Source organism: Phialemonium atrogriseum (assembly GCF_030411735.1).
Source record: "Phialemonium atrogriseum strain 8032-3 unplaced genomic scaffold QBC33scaffold_7, whole genome shotgun sequence".
Taxonomy (NCBI): domain Eukaryota; kingdom Fungi; phylum Ascomycota; class Sordariomycetes; order Cephalothecales; family Cephalothecaceae; genus Phialemonium; species Phialemonium atrogriseum.
The window spans coordinates 646,171-661,488 of NW_026848144.1; the positions used below are offsets into that span (position 1 = coordinate 646,171).

The 15,318-nt window shown below is 56.5% G+C and overlaps 2 protein-coding genes across 2 annotated transcripts; one reads left to right on the forward strand and one right to left on the reverse strand.

Annotated features, from left to right (window-relative positions):
• Positions 1-4,640: 4,640 nt before the first annotated feature.
• Positions 4,641-7,394, forward strand: QBC33DRAFT_513446 (uncharacterized protein; the record flags this gene model as incomplete). Its single annotated transcript, XM_060425980.1, has 1 exon — positions 4,641-7,394. The coding sequence occupies one exon, from the start codon at positions 4,641-4,643 to the stop codon at positions 7,392-7,394; it is 2,754 nt and encodes a 917-aa protein (XP_060285429.1).
• A 243-nt stretch (positions 7,395-7,637) lies between these two features.
• QBC33DRAFT_532643 (SNF2 family domain-containing protein) lies at positions 7,638-14,061 on the reverse strand. Its single transcript, XM_060427391.1, has 3 exons — positions 13,766-14,061; positions 13,679-13,696; positions 7,638-13,598 (listed from the first exon to the last, which is right to left on the reverse strand). Exons 1-3 carry the CDS (start codon positions 13,774-13,776, stop codon positions 7,913-7,915), a joined length of 5,715 nt encoding a protein of 1,904 aa, XP_060285430.1. The 5' UTR covers positions 13,777-14,061; the 3' UTR covers positions 7,638-7,912.
• Between the last annotated feature and the right edge of the window lie 1,257 nt (positions 14,062-15,318).

Consider the following 15,318-nt stretch of genomic DNA (forward strand, 5'->3'; position numbering starts at 1 on the left):
CAAATCCCAACTCCGCGGACCGTCGACTCGGAGACGAGATGAGCAGAAATCCTTTGGGTTAGAAAAGCTGGGGAAAATGGAACCTTCCTTTGGCCCCTTGCCAACAACGGTGCTGCAGGTGGTTCAGCCGTTGGCCCGCTCGTCGCCCAATTCGGCCCGCCTTCGTCTACACACGCACCCAAACAGGACCAACCCATTCCTCCTCGCACCTGCGCATCGATTTCTCAAGGTCGATCCATCCCGAGGCGGTTGACGGGCCGATTCCAACCCCATCTTGCAGAGCGACAAGAATAGGCTGTCAAGTCGCGCCTCTCCCAGCCCGGGCCATCACCGCAGAACAGGTTTCACTGGATTTATCCTGAGGTTGCGTAGGTCTCGCTCGGATATGATCTCCCCTCCCCTCCCCAGGGGTTCATGCCGCTCCTCGCTGTTGTAACCTGGGCCCTATCAGCATTCGCATCTTGGCGACTAAATTCAGAAATAAGTGGCCCTGTTCATCTTCTCTTCTGGGTCGCCCCCCCTTTTCAATCCTCACCTTTCTCCCTCCTGCCTGTTGTTCGTCGATTGGCTTCTAAACCCTCCCCCCCACCTCTTCGCCCTGCCGTCTGTCTCCCCTGTTTAGCTATTCAAATGTCCTGCACTCGCAAACGCACGAGCGCGACCGGTCCCCCTCTTTCCTTCCAGCCGCCCTCTTTTCCCCTCCCCCCCAAACTGTCGCAGACTGGGGGAAGGAGGGGGACTCCATGATCGCCTGCTCAGAGGCAGATTCGACCTGCTGGGGGCCCAACCCGTCTGGGGTGCATGATAGGTAGGTAGGCATGCAAGCGCACGTACCCACGAGCCTGTCCTTCAGGCGCAGGTGGCTGTTGCTCTGCTCTCTCTCTTTCAGCCGGGCCTGTGGTCATGGCACTACACACGGGCCCTCGTGCAACGCGCGTTGCTTGGATGCCCCTCACCACCCTCATCGGGACGGGGTTCGCCTGTCGGAATCTTGAAGACTTGTGCCCGTCGGTTGCTGCCTGTCGTGTCGGGGCCGGAAGCCTTCGCATGCCCTGACCTGTAAGCGTCAGTCTTCGCTTCTCCTTTAGAGCGTAAGCCAGGTCTTGGGTCTTCGTCGAATGTTTAGCACGCATCTTTCTTGCTCTCAGGTTTCGCCCCTGCCCTGCCGGCCCTTATTGGCCAATTCCTATCTTGGAGGGTCAAGCTCTCCCCGCGATAATTGCCGCCTCGGTCAAGCGCTTTAGTATGAGGTGCGGACCCTGAGCGGCTCGAGGGGCACAGGCAACCCTCTCTAGTGCTCTTAAAGATATCGTATTATAGTGACTTGCGGGTACTTGTTGTAGTTCCAGCTGCGAGTATCCTGCAGGCTGGGCCCTGATGCGGTCATAGCATGCCTGTTTTGGGCCACCCAAGCTGCATTTTCAGCACATACATAGTACGGCGTGTTATACCGCGACCCTTGATGTGACGGCCCGCGCTGATGCCTGTCATCAAGGCCCTGCCCGTCTGTGTGGCCGGGCCGGCCCTAGCCCCGAGCCAAGATTGGCAAGCTAGCGGGGTGACCCCCGGTCGCTTCACCACGACACTCGGGGCTCATCGGTGCTCTCGTGGTTTTCGAATATTGTATTACCGGATGCCGGATCAGGTCCGTACTAATAATCACAATGGCAATTCTTCCCTTTCCACAACCCCCCAGATATCTTGCGGCTGAGGAGCCAGTTCGGCGGCCCAGTTTTTTCTCCCTGGTTGGTACGTGATATTGAACCGAGTCAGCTACATTTAGAGGCTGGAATGAGAGGATGTCTCTTCTGACTTCGTGCCATTTGCTCTGATGGGATGACTGGGGGATGACATATGGTTTCGTTGCCTGTCACTCCTCCTGCCTTTGACGGCATGTATTTGAGGAACGCACCGCTCCCAAGCCCTTCCAGAGTCCAGAACTAGAGACCAGGGTAATCGAGAAGTATAGGGGAGAAGTGTGCTACAAGGTTGTTGTCGCTCCTGTGAATTCTCATTTTGTCAAGATACTTTTACCAGGAGGCTTGGGTGATGCTCCTGATTTAAGTCGCAGATCAATGAGGCCGTGCCCTGATTCTTCCAGCTAAACATGGTCGTTCTCATACTGCTTCTTATATTAGGTACCTGTTAGAAATATCTTAATATACCTATCTTATCAGCTTGCCTACTTCTTCCTGCTACGTATAATTTAGGCAGCTTTGAGCTGCCAGTCTTCTGAATAAACCTAACTCTTGATAGTCTGTAGTTTCCCAAAGAGTTATGAAGAGACTCTCAACCTTTTATAGGAACCTTTCATACTGAATCTGTTATCAACTGGTGTGTTCTGTCATAAAGAACAGAAAATCTCTTAACTTGATTGATATCGCTGTGAAGAGAGAGTTATTGGCAGCTGCTGTCACTACATCTTTCCCAATGCTCTCTGCCACTTTCTTAGCTGTCCTCACTTTGACTCCCTTCCTCCCATTATTCATGCTCTAATTAGCTATTTTCACGACCCTCACTTTTACTTCTCACGCTCATTGATTTCTCCTTTACTATGTTGTTCTCACTATAACTTTGCGACGCACGTTGCTCTGTCCCTGCCCCCAGCCTATCACTCTGGCAATAACAATGCTTCACACTTTTTGCTCTTGCCTTGTATTACAATGTTTATTTATTTTGCTCTACATTATTAGTAAATCTTCCTTATATCCCTTGAATAGTATAATGCCTTTCCTACATGAAGCTTCTAGATGACAACCCCCCTTATCGTTCCCCTGCTAGACGCTATTCTTCCCTTGTCCTGCTTTGCCCCTTCAAACATTTAGTTAGACAGCCCTTCTTTTCCCAGTCCAACATGGCTTGCTTGGCTGGATGCTCTTCATGGCTAGGGCAATTCTCCTTGAACGAATGCTTTCGCCTAGCTAGGATGATTTCCCTTAAACAACAAAATTCTCTCATCCCATTTACAACGTGACTGCTTGACCTGATGCTCTGACCTGGTCAAAACAATTTATTTTGAAGGGCAACATGCTCTCAAAGATATGTAGCCCTAGAATGACAAGTCCTTCTCCCATTTACAACATGAATTGCTTGGCTGGGTGCTCTCGCCTTGTTAGGACAATTCCCCCTGAACAAGGGCCCTCGCCTAACCAAGTATTCCCCTGAACCCCAAGATGCCCCTTTCCCCAATTACAACATGACTTGCTTGACTGTGTGCTCTTACCTGTCCAATATGAGTTCCCTTGGCCAGGTGCTCTCGCCTCACCAAGTATTCCTCGAACGACAAGCTGCACTCTTCCTAATTCCAGCATGACTTGCCTGGCCGGGTGCTCTCGCCTAGCCTGATGCCCTCGCATGTCCAAGACCAAGACCAGGTGCTCTCGCCTGTCCAAGACTAAGACTAAGATCAAGACTGAATGTTCTCGCTGTCCAAGACCTAGACTAAATGCTCTTGCCGTCCAAGACCAAGACTGAGTACTCTGGCCTGTTCAGGACCAAGACTGGGTGCTCTCGCCTGTTCAAGACCAAGACCGCGTGCTCTCGCCCATCCAAGACTAAGACCGCATGCTCTCGCTTGTTCAGGAACAAGACCGCGTGCTCTCGCCTGTTCAGGACCAAGACCGCGTGCTCTCGCCTGTTCAGGACTAAGACCAGGTGCTCTCGCCCGTCTAAGACGATTGACAAGTGCCTTCCAAGATATCCTTCAAAATGCCCTTCTCTCACCCAAAACCTTACACCACGCAACACGTACTATGGTTCAACACCTCCTACTACCATCTCACACACACTGCCCTCCTTTCATGCAATACGCACCGTGGTTCGACTCCTCCCTCTACTGTCTCACACACTCTGCTCTCCTCCAACGCAACACACACTGCCTTCCTCTCACTAGGCATACCCAACCAGCACATATTCCAAAAGCAATAGTTTCTTTACCAGCATTTCCAATGTTTCCCCCTTACACCACTTTGCCACAATAGATCTAGACACCATAGCCAGCACAGAACACCACCAATAGCCTTCTCTGCACGATATTTCTGACATGAATCTAATAGGTAAGTGAAAATCTGATATTGCAAAGACCCCAGCTAACAGCAGCAAAGAGGAAGGCTCTGATGAGATGCAGCAGGCGGCTGGCCCTGAAGGGGCGGGTGCACGCGGCCAGGCGAGTCACCCTGAGTTGGCCAGTGGATACTCTGGCCAACGCCCCTTTGGGGCGAGTGCACGCGGTCAGACAACTCGCCCCGAGTTGGCCAGTGGATATTCTGGCCAGCAGCCTGAACTGGCAGGTGCACGCGGCCAGGCGGCTCGCCTCGAGTTGGCCAGTGGATCAGGGGCCCCCTACTCTGGCCAGAGTCCTGAAAGGGAAAGTGCGCGCGGTCAGGTGACTTCCCTTGAGTTGACCAGTCCCTCAGGGGTCGGCTACTCTGGTCGGCAGCCTGAACTGGTGGATGATCCACACGGCCAGATATCTCGTCGGGAGTTACCCAGAGCTTCAGGGGCCAGTCACTCTGGCCACCAGCCAAGTCTCCTGGGACTGGGGGGTCCATCCAGCCAGGTAAAGCGTCCTGGTCAGGTAAGCTATCCTTGAGAGCTGAACTATCCTGGGCAGATAAGCTAACTTTGGGTAGGACGTCGAAATGGCCGGCCAGAGCCAATTCAAGTCACCGAACTCGGCCCAGTACCTGATTCAGAAACATGACAATGACTCAGAAAACAACGACTTCGGAGTTGCAGGAAGAGGAAAACGGAAGAGGGATGACGATCTGAAGGGAGATCTGGACGGAGGAGGGCCTTCTAAGCTCTCCCGAGCTCCCCTGGGCGGCCTCAAGGACAATGGCAAATCCAGCAAGGGGGCCGGAGAAAAGGGGGCGCAAGCCAACCATCGAACCCTTCCGGCCGTTTTTGGATTCTCCGCAGCTATCCCCTCGAGCGGCTCAAGGCCCTCGCCGTTAGGGGCGTTCCCACCCCTCTATGGCAACCTCACCAGTCGCGCCATGAACCGAAACGTGAGACGTAGCGCCCACCGCGCCTCGAAGAAGCAAGACGCCAGAAATTTTAGGGCCCTATCACAAGACGGGTTGACCCTGAAGAACTACTTCGCGGCACAGCCCAAGGCGAACCACCGCGCTGATGACGAAGAAGTCGTGGTGCTCGGCGTGCCGCCGCCTAGCAAGGCCGAGCATGAAACTCGACTGCGCGCCCTGACCGATAAGCATAAGGCGGACCAGCGGGACGATGACGAAGAAGTACAAGCTGCAGGGCTAGGCACCTCCCCGCCTAGCAAGGCCGAGCCTGAAGCCCAACTACGTGTTCTCGTCGACAAGTACCAAGCGGACAAACGGCCCGAAGAAGAAGCTGTGGTGCAGGATGTACCCCCACCTGAACGGAAGAACAGGATTGAAGCTCGGCTGCGTGCCCTGGTTAACAAGCCTAAGGCGGACCAGAGCCACAGCGACGAGGAAGTTGCGGGACTGGGCGTCCCACCGCCCACCAAGGCTGAGCACGAGGCTCGACTCCCTGCCCTTGTCAATAAGCATAAGGGCCCCGTCAGTAAGGGAGATGAAGACGACATAGTCATGAACAATAGACAGGCCCCTAGTAGCAGCCATACGAAGGGAGTTGCAGCCAGCGGACTGGACAAGAGCGATGAGGACCTGTTCAATCACTTCAAGAGGAAGCTTTCACCAAAGCCAACAACTACAGTCGTCCAGTACCTTCCGTCCAACAGCCGGGCCTCACTCAACCAACCAGGCCCAGGGAAAGCCCAGTCTAGCAACAGATATCGTCCAAGCGACGCCGCTGCCAGATCAGGCCCTAGCTTCCGCACTTCTGCTGCCCCAGCCAAGCCTGCCCCGCCTGCCTCGCGCCTCCCAATCCGAGACTCGCCGCTGCGGCCCCCTCCCTTGGGCCATAATAACGGCCTAGCAGACAACGAAGATGTTTTACCTGTCCGAAGCCAAGCCCCTCCCGCCGCAGCTCCCATCCCAAGACGCACTCCAGCTGTCGCCACCCCTCGCCATGCCGCAGTCACGCCAGCCGCAGCGCCCCCAGCCCGGATCCCGGGCCAGGGGGGGCTGATCCCGGCGATCCGGGCGGCGGACGCGTTCCCTGACCTGCAGCCGGTGCGCACGTACACGGTGTTCAAGCAGGAGCAGCAGGCGCAGACGCCAAGCCTAGACCGGGGCAACCTTTACGCGACGGTGCGCGAGGTGCGCATGCGGTCGCACGCGTCTCTCGCCGACGCGAACCGACACGCCGAGGACACCATGGCGCGCAACGACGCGCGCGTGCGCGCCGCCGTGCGGTCCAAGGCGTGGCTGGCCGTCGAGGGCGGACCGGGGGAGGGCGCCACGTTCAGGGGGGAGACGGTGTTCGCCACGGGGGAGCGGCACGTGTTCCTCGTGCGGGAGGAGCTGGTCGCCCTCGTGGACCTGCCGGCCGTCCTGGCCACGCGGAACGGGAGGAGGCACGCGCCCGAGCCGGTGCTGCTGGATAAGGAGAGGGCTGGGGTGTATCGGATGCGGTATGATGTCTTCTCGATGAGGGTTTACCCCGGCAGGGCGGGTGGAGATGTCGCTGGCGGATCTGCTGCGGAGCTGGTGGCTGCGACAGCTCCTGTGGAGCGCACGGTTGCTTCCGAGGAGGAGGAAGCCGGGGCAGGGGATAATGAGGAGGAACATGTCCCCTTGGGCAGAACTAGCCCCATGGCTAAGGATAGCAGCCCAGACGACGACGACGACAGCAGCAGCAGCAGCGGTAGCAGCAGCAGCAGCAACACCGACAGCAGTAGTGACAACGACAACGACAACGACAACGACAACGACAACGCCGCAACCAGAGACCCAGACAAGTCCATCGCTAGCGACGCCGACAGCAGCGCCGCGAGCGCCGCAGCGGCTCTAAGGGGCCCGGCGGCGGCGGCGGCGGCAGCGACACATCCACTCCGCTCCGCGACCCACCAGGCCGGCTCCCACGGTGGGCACACGTGCTTCCGGCAGGCCAACCGGGCGGCGCTGTCGGTGTTCCTGTCGCTCGCGCGGCCGACCAACGCGCGCGTCGAGGACAACCTACACTACCAGTACCACGTGCGGCCCGAGTACGAGTCGTCGTTTGAGCAGTCTGGCGCCGCCGCGGGGACCCCCGGCCGCGACGCCGGCCTCGTCGAGATCGAGTGGGCGCCCCCCGGGGAGCCGTACCGGTGGCCGTTCGTCATGCTCAAGGTGTGGGTTGAGGAGACCACCCTTCGGGGCCCCGTGGATTTCGGGGGTATGATCGTCGGGAGCGAGGAGGCGCTGGTGGAGGAGAGTAACGGCGAGGGCGAGGGCGAGGACGCGGGGGCGGGCCGGGATGCGGAGGAGGGCTCGCACGAGGAGGTGAGCTCTGAGGAGTAGCCGATCTACTAGGTAAAGGGGGGTAATGGATGGGGGAGGGAGATACCTAATAGTAGATAAGGAAGGGCTTGAGAGACTGCCTCCTTGAGGGCAGTTAGGGTGGCTAAGGCTCCTGCTCAAAGGGCAGGCAAGGCGGTCAAGGCGGTTACCATGATTCCCAAGTTCTGCCTATTTGGACAGAGGAAAGGTTCAACCGATGTTACACCATATAAGATAGAAAGGGAGACATTAAACTTAATATAAACCTCATTGTATTCGTCTGTTCCTACACTGCTCCTGTTCCTGCTAGGCTATTCTGCCCGCATCTAAAGCGTCGCGCATCCGTATGGATGGGCACGCCTACCTATTCTAGTGATCATACATCAATATTGTATACAGTACAAAACCAGCTCCACATACGGAGGGATACCACCGAACGCCAAACGCCCTAAGATTGCCGACGATTATCCTAGCAAGGACGTTGTCGTGAGCCAAGATGAAAAAGGGCGCGTGAAGGGGAAAGAGAGAGGACGACCAGGTTATGGCATGGACTTCAGGAAACCGTCCAGGTCGAAACTCTCCTCGTATTGGCGGTTATCCCATAGCTCGCCCAGGTCTTCGAGCCAGGCGGCCTTCTTGCCGGGTTGGCGGACGTCGCCCGTCTCGATGTCGACCATGTCCTCCTCCCTGCCTTCGATGGCGTCGTTCGGCTTGTCCGAGATGAGACTCGGGCCGACATCTCCGACGTTGAACAGGTCCAGGATCTGGTCCGTGTCCATTGTGGACAGGCCCGCGTTCTGCTGGTTGACGACGGTGCTAGCGACGTCGATCTTGAAGCGCTGCAGACTGAGGATCTTCTCCTCGAGAGTGCCGCGGGTGATCAGCCGGTACACGTTGACGACCTTCTTCTGGCCGATGCGGTGAGCGCGGTCCATGGCCTGCAGATCCTTCTGCGGATTCCAGTCGTGCTCCACGAAGATGACCGTATCGGCTCCCGTCAGATTGAGGCCCAGACCGCCGACGCTGGTGGTCAGCAGGAGAACATCATACGACGGGTCGCTGTTGAACGTGTTGACGATGTCTTGGCGCTTGTTGGGTTCGACGGAGCCGTCGAGGCGCAGATACGAGACGGACGGAAGCATCTTCTTCAGGACCGTGTTCTGCACCATGTCAAGCATTTCCTTCATCTGGCAGAAGACAAGGGCGCGATGCGGCTTGATGGGGGTGTAGAGGGGATCGGCCGACTCCTGGCCTTCGACTCCGATGCCACAGTCGACGAGGAGATCTCTCAAGGCGGTGAGCTTTGGCGCGTGCGCGGGATCCTCGAGACTCGTGCCTTGCTTCGACAGGAACCTCTGTGTGTCATCGTACGCCTTGTGGTCCTTCTTCATCACCAGAGCCGGCGAGTTGCAGAGCTTCCGCATGTATTGCAGCGCCTGGAAGATGTGTTGCTTCGCTTCCTTGTCGTCGCGGCCAGCCTCTTCGGTGATCTTCTTCGCCTCCCTCTTCGTAAAGTCCTCGAACAGTTTCTTCTGCAGGTCGCTGAGATCGCAGTAGTAGTTCTGCAGGATCTTCGGGGGCAGGTCGTCGAGCACCTCCTCCTTGAGACGGCGGAGCAGGAACGGCAACACCTGCTTGTGCAGCGATTCAATGGCGAGAGCTCCCGCCTCCTGCTCCTTCGGACTGGCCTTGCTGTAGCGGCTGTTCGCGATCGGCTTGGCAAACCGGTCGAGGAAGACCTTCTCTGCTCCAAGGAAGCCTGGCATCAGGAAATCGAACAGGGACCAGAGTTCGAGGACATTGTTCTGGATTGGCGTTCCCGTCAGGATAAGTCGATGGTTGCTGATAAGTCTCTTTACTGCGATGCTGGTCTTGGCCTTGGGGTTCTTAATCAAGTGACCCTCGTCGAGGACGACGTAGTTCCAGTTGTACGCCCCGACCGTGTCTATGTCGTTGCGACAAACGTCATAAGACGTTATGGCGATGTCCGTCTGATCCAGCTTGTCTCGCAGCCCTTTCCTCTCTGCGGGAGAACCGACGTAAGCGGTGACGCTCAGGAAGGGCGCGTATGTCTTGATCTCCTGCTGCCAGTGTCCAGCCAAGGTAGGTGGGCAGACAATCAGCGACGGGAGCCTTCTGGAGTCCGGGGCCCCCGTCTTTGCAAACTCTTCGGCTCGCTCATGATGGTCACTAGCGACAATACAGAGCGTCTGCAGAGTCTTGCCAAGACCCATGTCGTCGCAAAGGATGCCATGCAAGTGATACTTGTTGAGGAAGTGGAGCCAATTGACACCTTCTTGCTGGTAGGAGCGCAGCTCTGCCTTGATGGCCACTGGGATCACGAAGGGTTCGATCTTCTTCGGATCCAAAAGTTGGCCAATGAATGTCCGTTCACGATCCCTGCCCTTGAGGAGCTCCTTTGACAGGCCGGGCGGGTCTGGTATGCCGGCCTCGAGGGGGACCAGCTTGACCAAAGTGGCAAAGGACGTGGTGGCTATCAGCCGAATCTCGTTGTCCGAGTCGCTCATGCGGCCCAGGACCGGCACGATGAGGAAGATGACGTATGGCAGTATAGCATCGCCCATGACGGCGATCAGGTGATAGATCACCTCGATCGCGCCTTGTCGGAAGTTGAGGTCGACGGGATTGTTGATGGATGGGAGGACCTTCTCCACCAGGGCCGTCATGCCCTCGACAGTCATGACGTTGCATATCGTCGCCATGCACTTCGCCGCCATGTAGCGGAACACGGAGAGCTCGGAATGCAGTGCCTTGATGACCAGGGGAACCTGCTGCACGACGAAAGGATGCAGAGCCGTGTTCAGCGTCGGCGTCATTGTGCGGATGACGGACATGGCATCCACCACCTCCTGGCCGAAACTGTTCTCGGCATCTCTCGCCTCCGCCGGGAGATCTCCTGAGAAGGCTTTCTGTAGGGGTTCTTCCATGAAGGCGCGAAGGCTCGGGACAGTGTCCAGCAACTCGGCGCCGAAGGTCTGCGACAGTATCTCCAGAGCTGTCTTCGCGCCGCGTCGTGTGATGCGAGCTGCCTTGGCCTCTCTCGCCCACTTGGCGGCATCCGCGTGATCGACACGGTCTTCTTCCTTCTGCATGGAGAGAATAACGCTGGTCTTGTGGGCATGGACTGGGAACTCGGGGGTCTCCGCAACCTCGACACAGGAGAACTTGACCAGGTTGGCGACAACTTTATCCGCCGGGCCTCGACGACCCGATTCGGTAAAGACCTGCACGAGACGTGCAATTGTGCCTGCGGATCGTCCCTGGAGTTCCTGGTTCTCCTCGGCCTTGATGCTGTCCATGATAGCCTTGATGAGCGGACTCGGCTTCTTTGGCAGCACCTTCATGGCAACGAGGGCGCAGGCAGCCGCAGCTTTGATGCGAGCATCCCGCGCTTCCTTGGCAGCGTTCGCCTGGTCGATGGCAGACACGACAGCCTCACGAGCTTCCGTAAGCTGCGGGAGAGCAATCAGCCGCTGGCCTGGGGCCATGGCCTTCTTGAGGCGGTCATAGTCTTCCCCGACCACCTTCTCCGCGTTGGCAACTGAGAAGGCGCCGGGTCCGGCTTCAGCCTCTCCCTGGACCACAACCGCAAGGGTTGGTAGCTTGCTCTGCGATACCTTGCCGTGATCACGGAACATGTTCAGGAGCTGCTGGGTCTGCGAGCGAACGCGCTGGACGAAGCTAACCAAGTCCCGGTAGTGCGACGGGCGATCCGACTCGATCATCTTTTGAAGCGGCTGGGCGAGCCTAGCGGCTTCTTCAGGAGAGGGGCAATTCTTCGCATACTCGTCAACGATCATGGCTGCCGTGAGTTGAGTGGAGGAATATGCGGAAGATAGACCGTCGGTGATTCTCGTCTCGTACGGACCCAGCTCTGTGGCTGGAACGAGAGACATGATAAGTCCCAGGCCCTTGGCGGCCGAGACTCGTGAGCGGACGAGGACGTCCATGCCCACCAAGTTGACATCCCCTTGCATCATCTGGCCGTCGACATCGTGGGACTGGGTAGCCACGGGAGCGTCGTCGACCTTGGTGGATTTTCTTCGGCGCTTTGTTGCTCTCTCCGGCCCCTCGGTTGGCGACGACTTCCTGGCACCGGCAGTGGCGGTGACACCCATCATAGAGTAGGTGCCTCCGGACGGTTTCTGGAAGAGGGTTGCGTTCATCGGTATTGGATTTCGCGAGACACCGATAGGATGGAGCGATAGTTGCATCATGGCGTCAATGTGCCCTTCGAACTCTTCGGCCAGGACGGCCGGATTGCTCCCAAGCGCCTTGACAAGGGCCGTGAATAGCTCGATGGACATGGCGAGAGTCTCCTGATCCTTCTCGACCAGCAGGTTCTGGAAGATAAGCCGGAGTATTCTTCCGTTGAGCCATCCTTGGGTACTCTCGCTTCCAAGATTGACAAAGGTCATGAGAGCCTTCAGCACGGCGAGGCGTACCGAGGTAATCGTGTGCCGAAGGAAGGGATAGAGCCTTGGGACGAGGAGCGCAAAGGATCGCTCCTCATCCTGTGATGCCGACACCTTCATCGCTTCCAGGACTTCGGGGAAGCTGCAGAGGGTGGCTAAAAGATCCATGATCCTGCCGGTGGAAGCGCTCAAATCATCGCCCAGGTTGGACAGACTCTCCCAGACTATGTTGATGAGACCGTCCAGAGCACCGGGCCGGAGGGTTACGAATTCTTTCGCCATAGGGATCAACGTTGCTGCGCTGACTGACCGGACGTCATCGTCCATGTCTCCGAGACCCTTCATCACGGCACGGATGACACCATCAATCATGGCACCATCCTCTAGGAGCAAGTCCTTTCTCACAGCGACGACATATCTGAGGCCGATCATACCGCCGTGGCAGATGGCCCACACATGTCGTTCCAGCTCTAGGTCGTCCTGCATCACCATCCGGTAGAGGATTAGATATATGGCATGAACCGACTCCGGGCAGACGTGGAATAGCACCGCTCCCAGACTCTGGCCGACTGTCTCCCGGATAGGCGCGACCAACGTGTCGGAACTGTAGTCGGTGAATCTGTCGAGCATAAGGACGCAGCACAGACGGCATGCGAGGTCATCCAGCCATCTCCGGTTGAGTCGGTCGTTCTCTGCTCGTGATTTCCCCCTGGACCTCCCAGCACCCAATCCATGGACCCTGATCACTTCTCTTAGGCCCATCGCTGCTCCCTGGCGGATCTCCCACTGGGGGTCGAAGAGATCGATTTTGATGAATTCGCACAGTCGCTCGTATGGCCACTCAGCGCCTTCCGCCTGGTCGTCGGCTTCGATTTCCGATTTGATGGGGATGATGGGGCCTTTGAACTCGGATACTACTTTCGTATCCTCGTCCACATCCGCCGGTCGCTCGAGGTTAAGGTATTCCGCCAGTTTGCCGGATTTCTTCGAGTCGGCATCGGCCATGGGTGTATCGTCGGGGACGCCTTCAGACGTAGACGTTATCGACCGGCGAATAGAGAGATCTCCAAAGCCTGACTTCCCGTGGGCGGCCTTCTGCGCCTCTCTCTTTCGCTTCCTCTTAAGGACATTGAGCTGCCTCGAGCTTAGACCAGCCTCCTCCGTGAGATGGCCCTGGCCACCGCCGGCGCCGCCGGCACTGCCGACGCTGCCGACACTGTTACCGTCATAACTGGCGCATCCATTATGAGCAGTGGCATCTGGAGAGCTGTTGTTATTCTCGGGCACGATTGGCATCTCCTCATCTTCAAATCTCCGACCGAGGAGACCCAGTCGCCCGTTCAGCGTCTTCTTCTGATGAGCGAGACGCGCAGCTGGATCCAGGGAGGCCAGAGAATAGTCTACGGTGGCAGTGGCGTTTCTAGCCAGCTCTCTGCCATACTTCAAGATGTTGGCGATGTCGAGCCTGTCGAGGTCGAAATAGTCCTCGTCAGAGAATGAACTGTCCTTGACTTCTTCTTTCTTGACAAAGTCCTTTTCGACTGGCTCCTCTTCTTTCTTGGGGTCAGCCGGCTCCTCCCCCTCATTGGGATCGTAGGCGGGAGCATGTTCGATGATCTTGCCGATAGCTTTCGCTGCGGCGTTTCTCGTATCCCATTCCTTGTGCCGCAGATAGGGAACAACTCGTGAGAGGAGATTAAAGAGCTCTTCGGGGTGTTGTTTTTGCCAATCGGCCAGTTGGTTGACGGCAGTATCACGGATTAACCGGGTACTACCGGACTCAAGAATGCTGCAAGATAAAGCGATTAGTATCGAATTCCCAGCCCAGAACCCCCCGTAACAGGGAGATACTGCATTAGCAAAACTCACGTGACAAGTCGGTCGAGCCTGTAGAGAACACTAGTCAGCAAGGGCCTAGATGTAAAGCACCTCCTCCCCAGAGCATATGCAACTAACCTGGACACCATCTTTGCTTCATGTCAACACGGAACCAATTACGCTGCGAGTTTCATAATCCTGCGGACCAGAGGTTTGATGTTAGTAAATGCCTGCCAAAGTGTTTCAACCGAAAATAACTGCAAGGCGCTGGGCAATCAAAACACGGAATGCTTGGTGATCATAAAAAATGCGATGTATGCTGTGCAACCATTGGCATTTGTGTAAGTCAGAAGCACTGACTTCGTGCCCCTTTGACCAAAAATACAAAAGCGGAGGGACGCGACACAACACAAAGAAAACCAGTGACAAATGGGAGCACCGCAAAAGCAGACAATGAGACGCACCCGAGTATCACAGACCTGAGATGGAAAAGTGAAAAGTGACGACTTACGGAAATGTTGCCCAGGTGAAGAGATGCACGTGACTTTGAAAATAAGTCAAATATGCTGCGGTAATTGTGTCTACTGACAGCCAAGAGTAAAGGTGGGAGATAGACGTGGTCGAGAATTCCTAAAATGTCGTTGGTTGGCAAGTTGCATCGGGAGCGCGGAACTGAGTGCAGTGTCCCGGCGGACGGTGAACTTTACCTCGTCGGTAAGAACTTATGGTGGTGACTGCCACTGCAGGCGGTGAGACGCGGCAAGATATTTGGGCGGTGTTTTGGTGCAGTGGTCAGTGGGCTCGAACGGCGCGGTGGCAGTAGAAAATCGGGTGGAGGGCAGGCCTGGTTTCTATACGAATATTGCCGTATTTTTATACACAGCGGTCCCACTTCCCAACGGTCCCTTCCACTGGCGCCGCTTCTCGCTTAATTCCTTAGCGCCATTACTAGCAATGTGACACCCCTGCAATGGCCGTCAGTGCAGCCATTGGCTCACCCGGTTGTGCCTTGGGTTTTTCCCCTTCCTTCCTTCCTGCCTCATTCTGTCCCACCCAACGCCGGCCTTATCCTAGAAAACAAATATCACCAAGTCTCACTTCATTACACACCAAGGTAACTGTAAAGTGGAAATGAAGACAAGCTGGTGGTCTCTCTGCCTGCGCTCGAGACGACGATCCTGCCTTGGTATCTTGTTTCAAGAAGCAAACTTCAGCCGTCCACAACATCCGGGGCCTTGACCCCATCATACACAACGTGGCTACCTTGAAATTCTAGCACCTCGCAACTGCCCTGGTCAAAAGGCACCTCCCGCCCGGTGGCGCCATTCCGAGACTGTCATTCCCGAGTGTTTGTCTCTTCTGTCTAGAGTTTGCATATCTACGACTCCGGTATGGGGTCTTATTGGTTCAAGTGCACCAAGCTTCTAGACCAAGTCTGTGGTTCAAAATCCCCAGAGCTGGCAAAACGTCTTAAAACCTAGGTAGCAATTGCCGTGATGGTGAAGACATGCCATCCAAAAGCCAGTCTGTCCTACGCAGTACATGTGGATGCTACGTATGCCGGGCACCTGCATGTTCCAAACCCTTCAGGGCCGTCAGTCACGAACGAGGCGTATCTAGAATCTGAACCCGTCCCATAGCTTGCCCCATATGTAGCAATGATCGACTCCACCCCGGCATACGCTAGATTG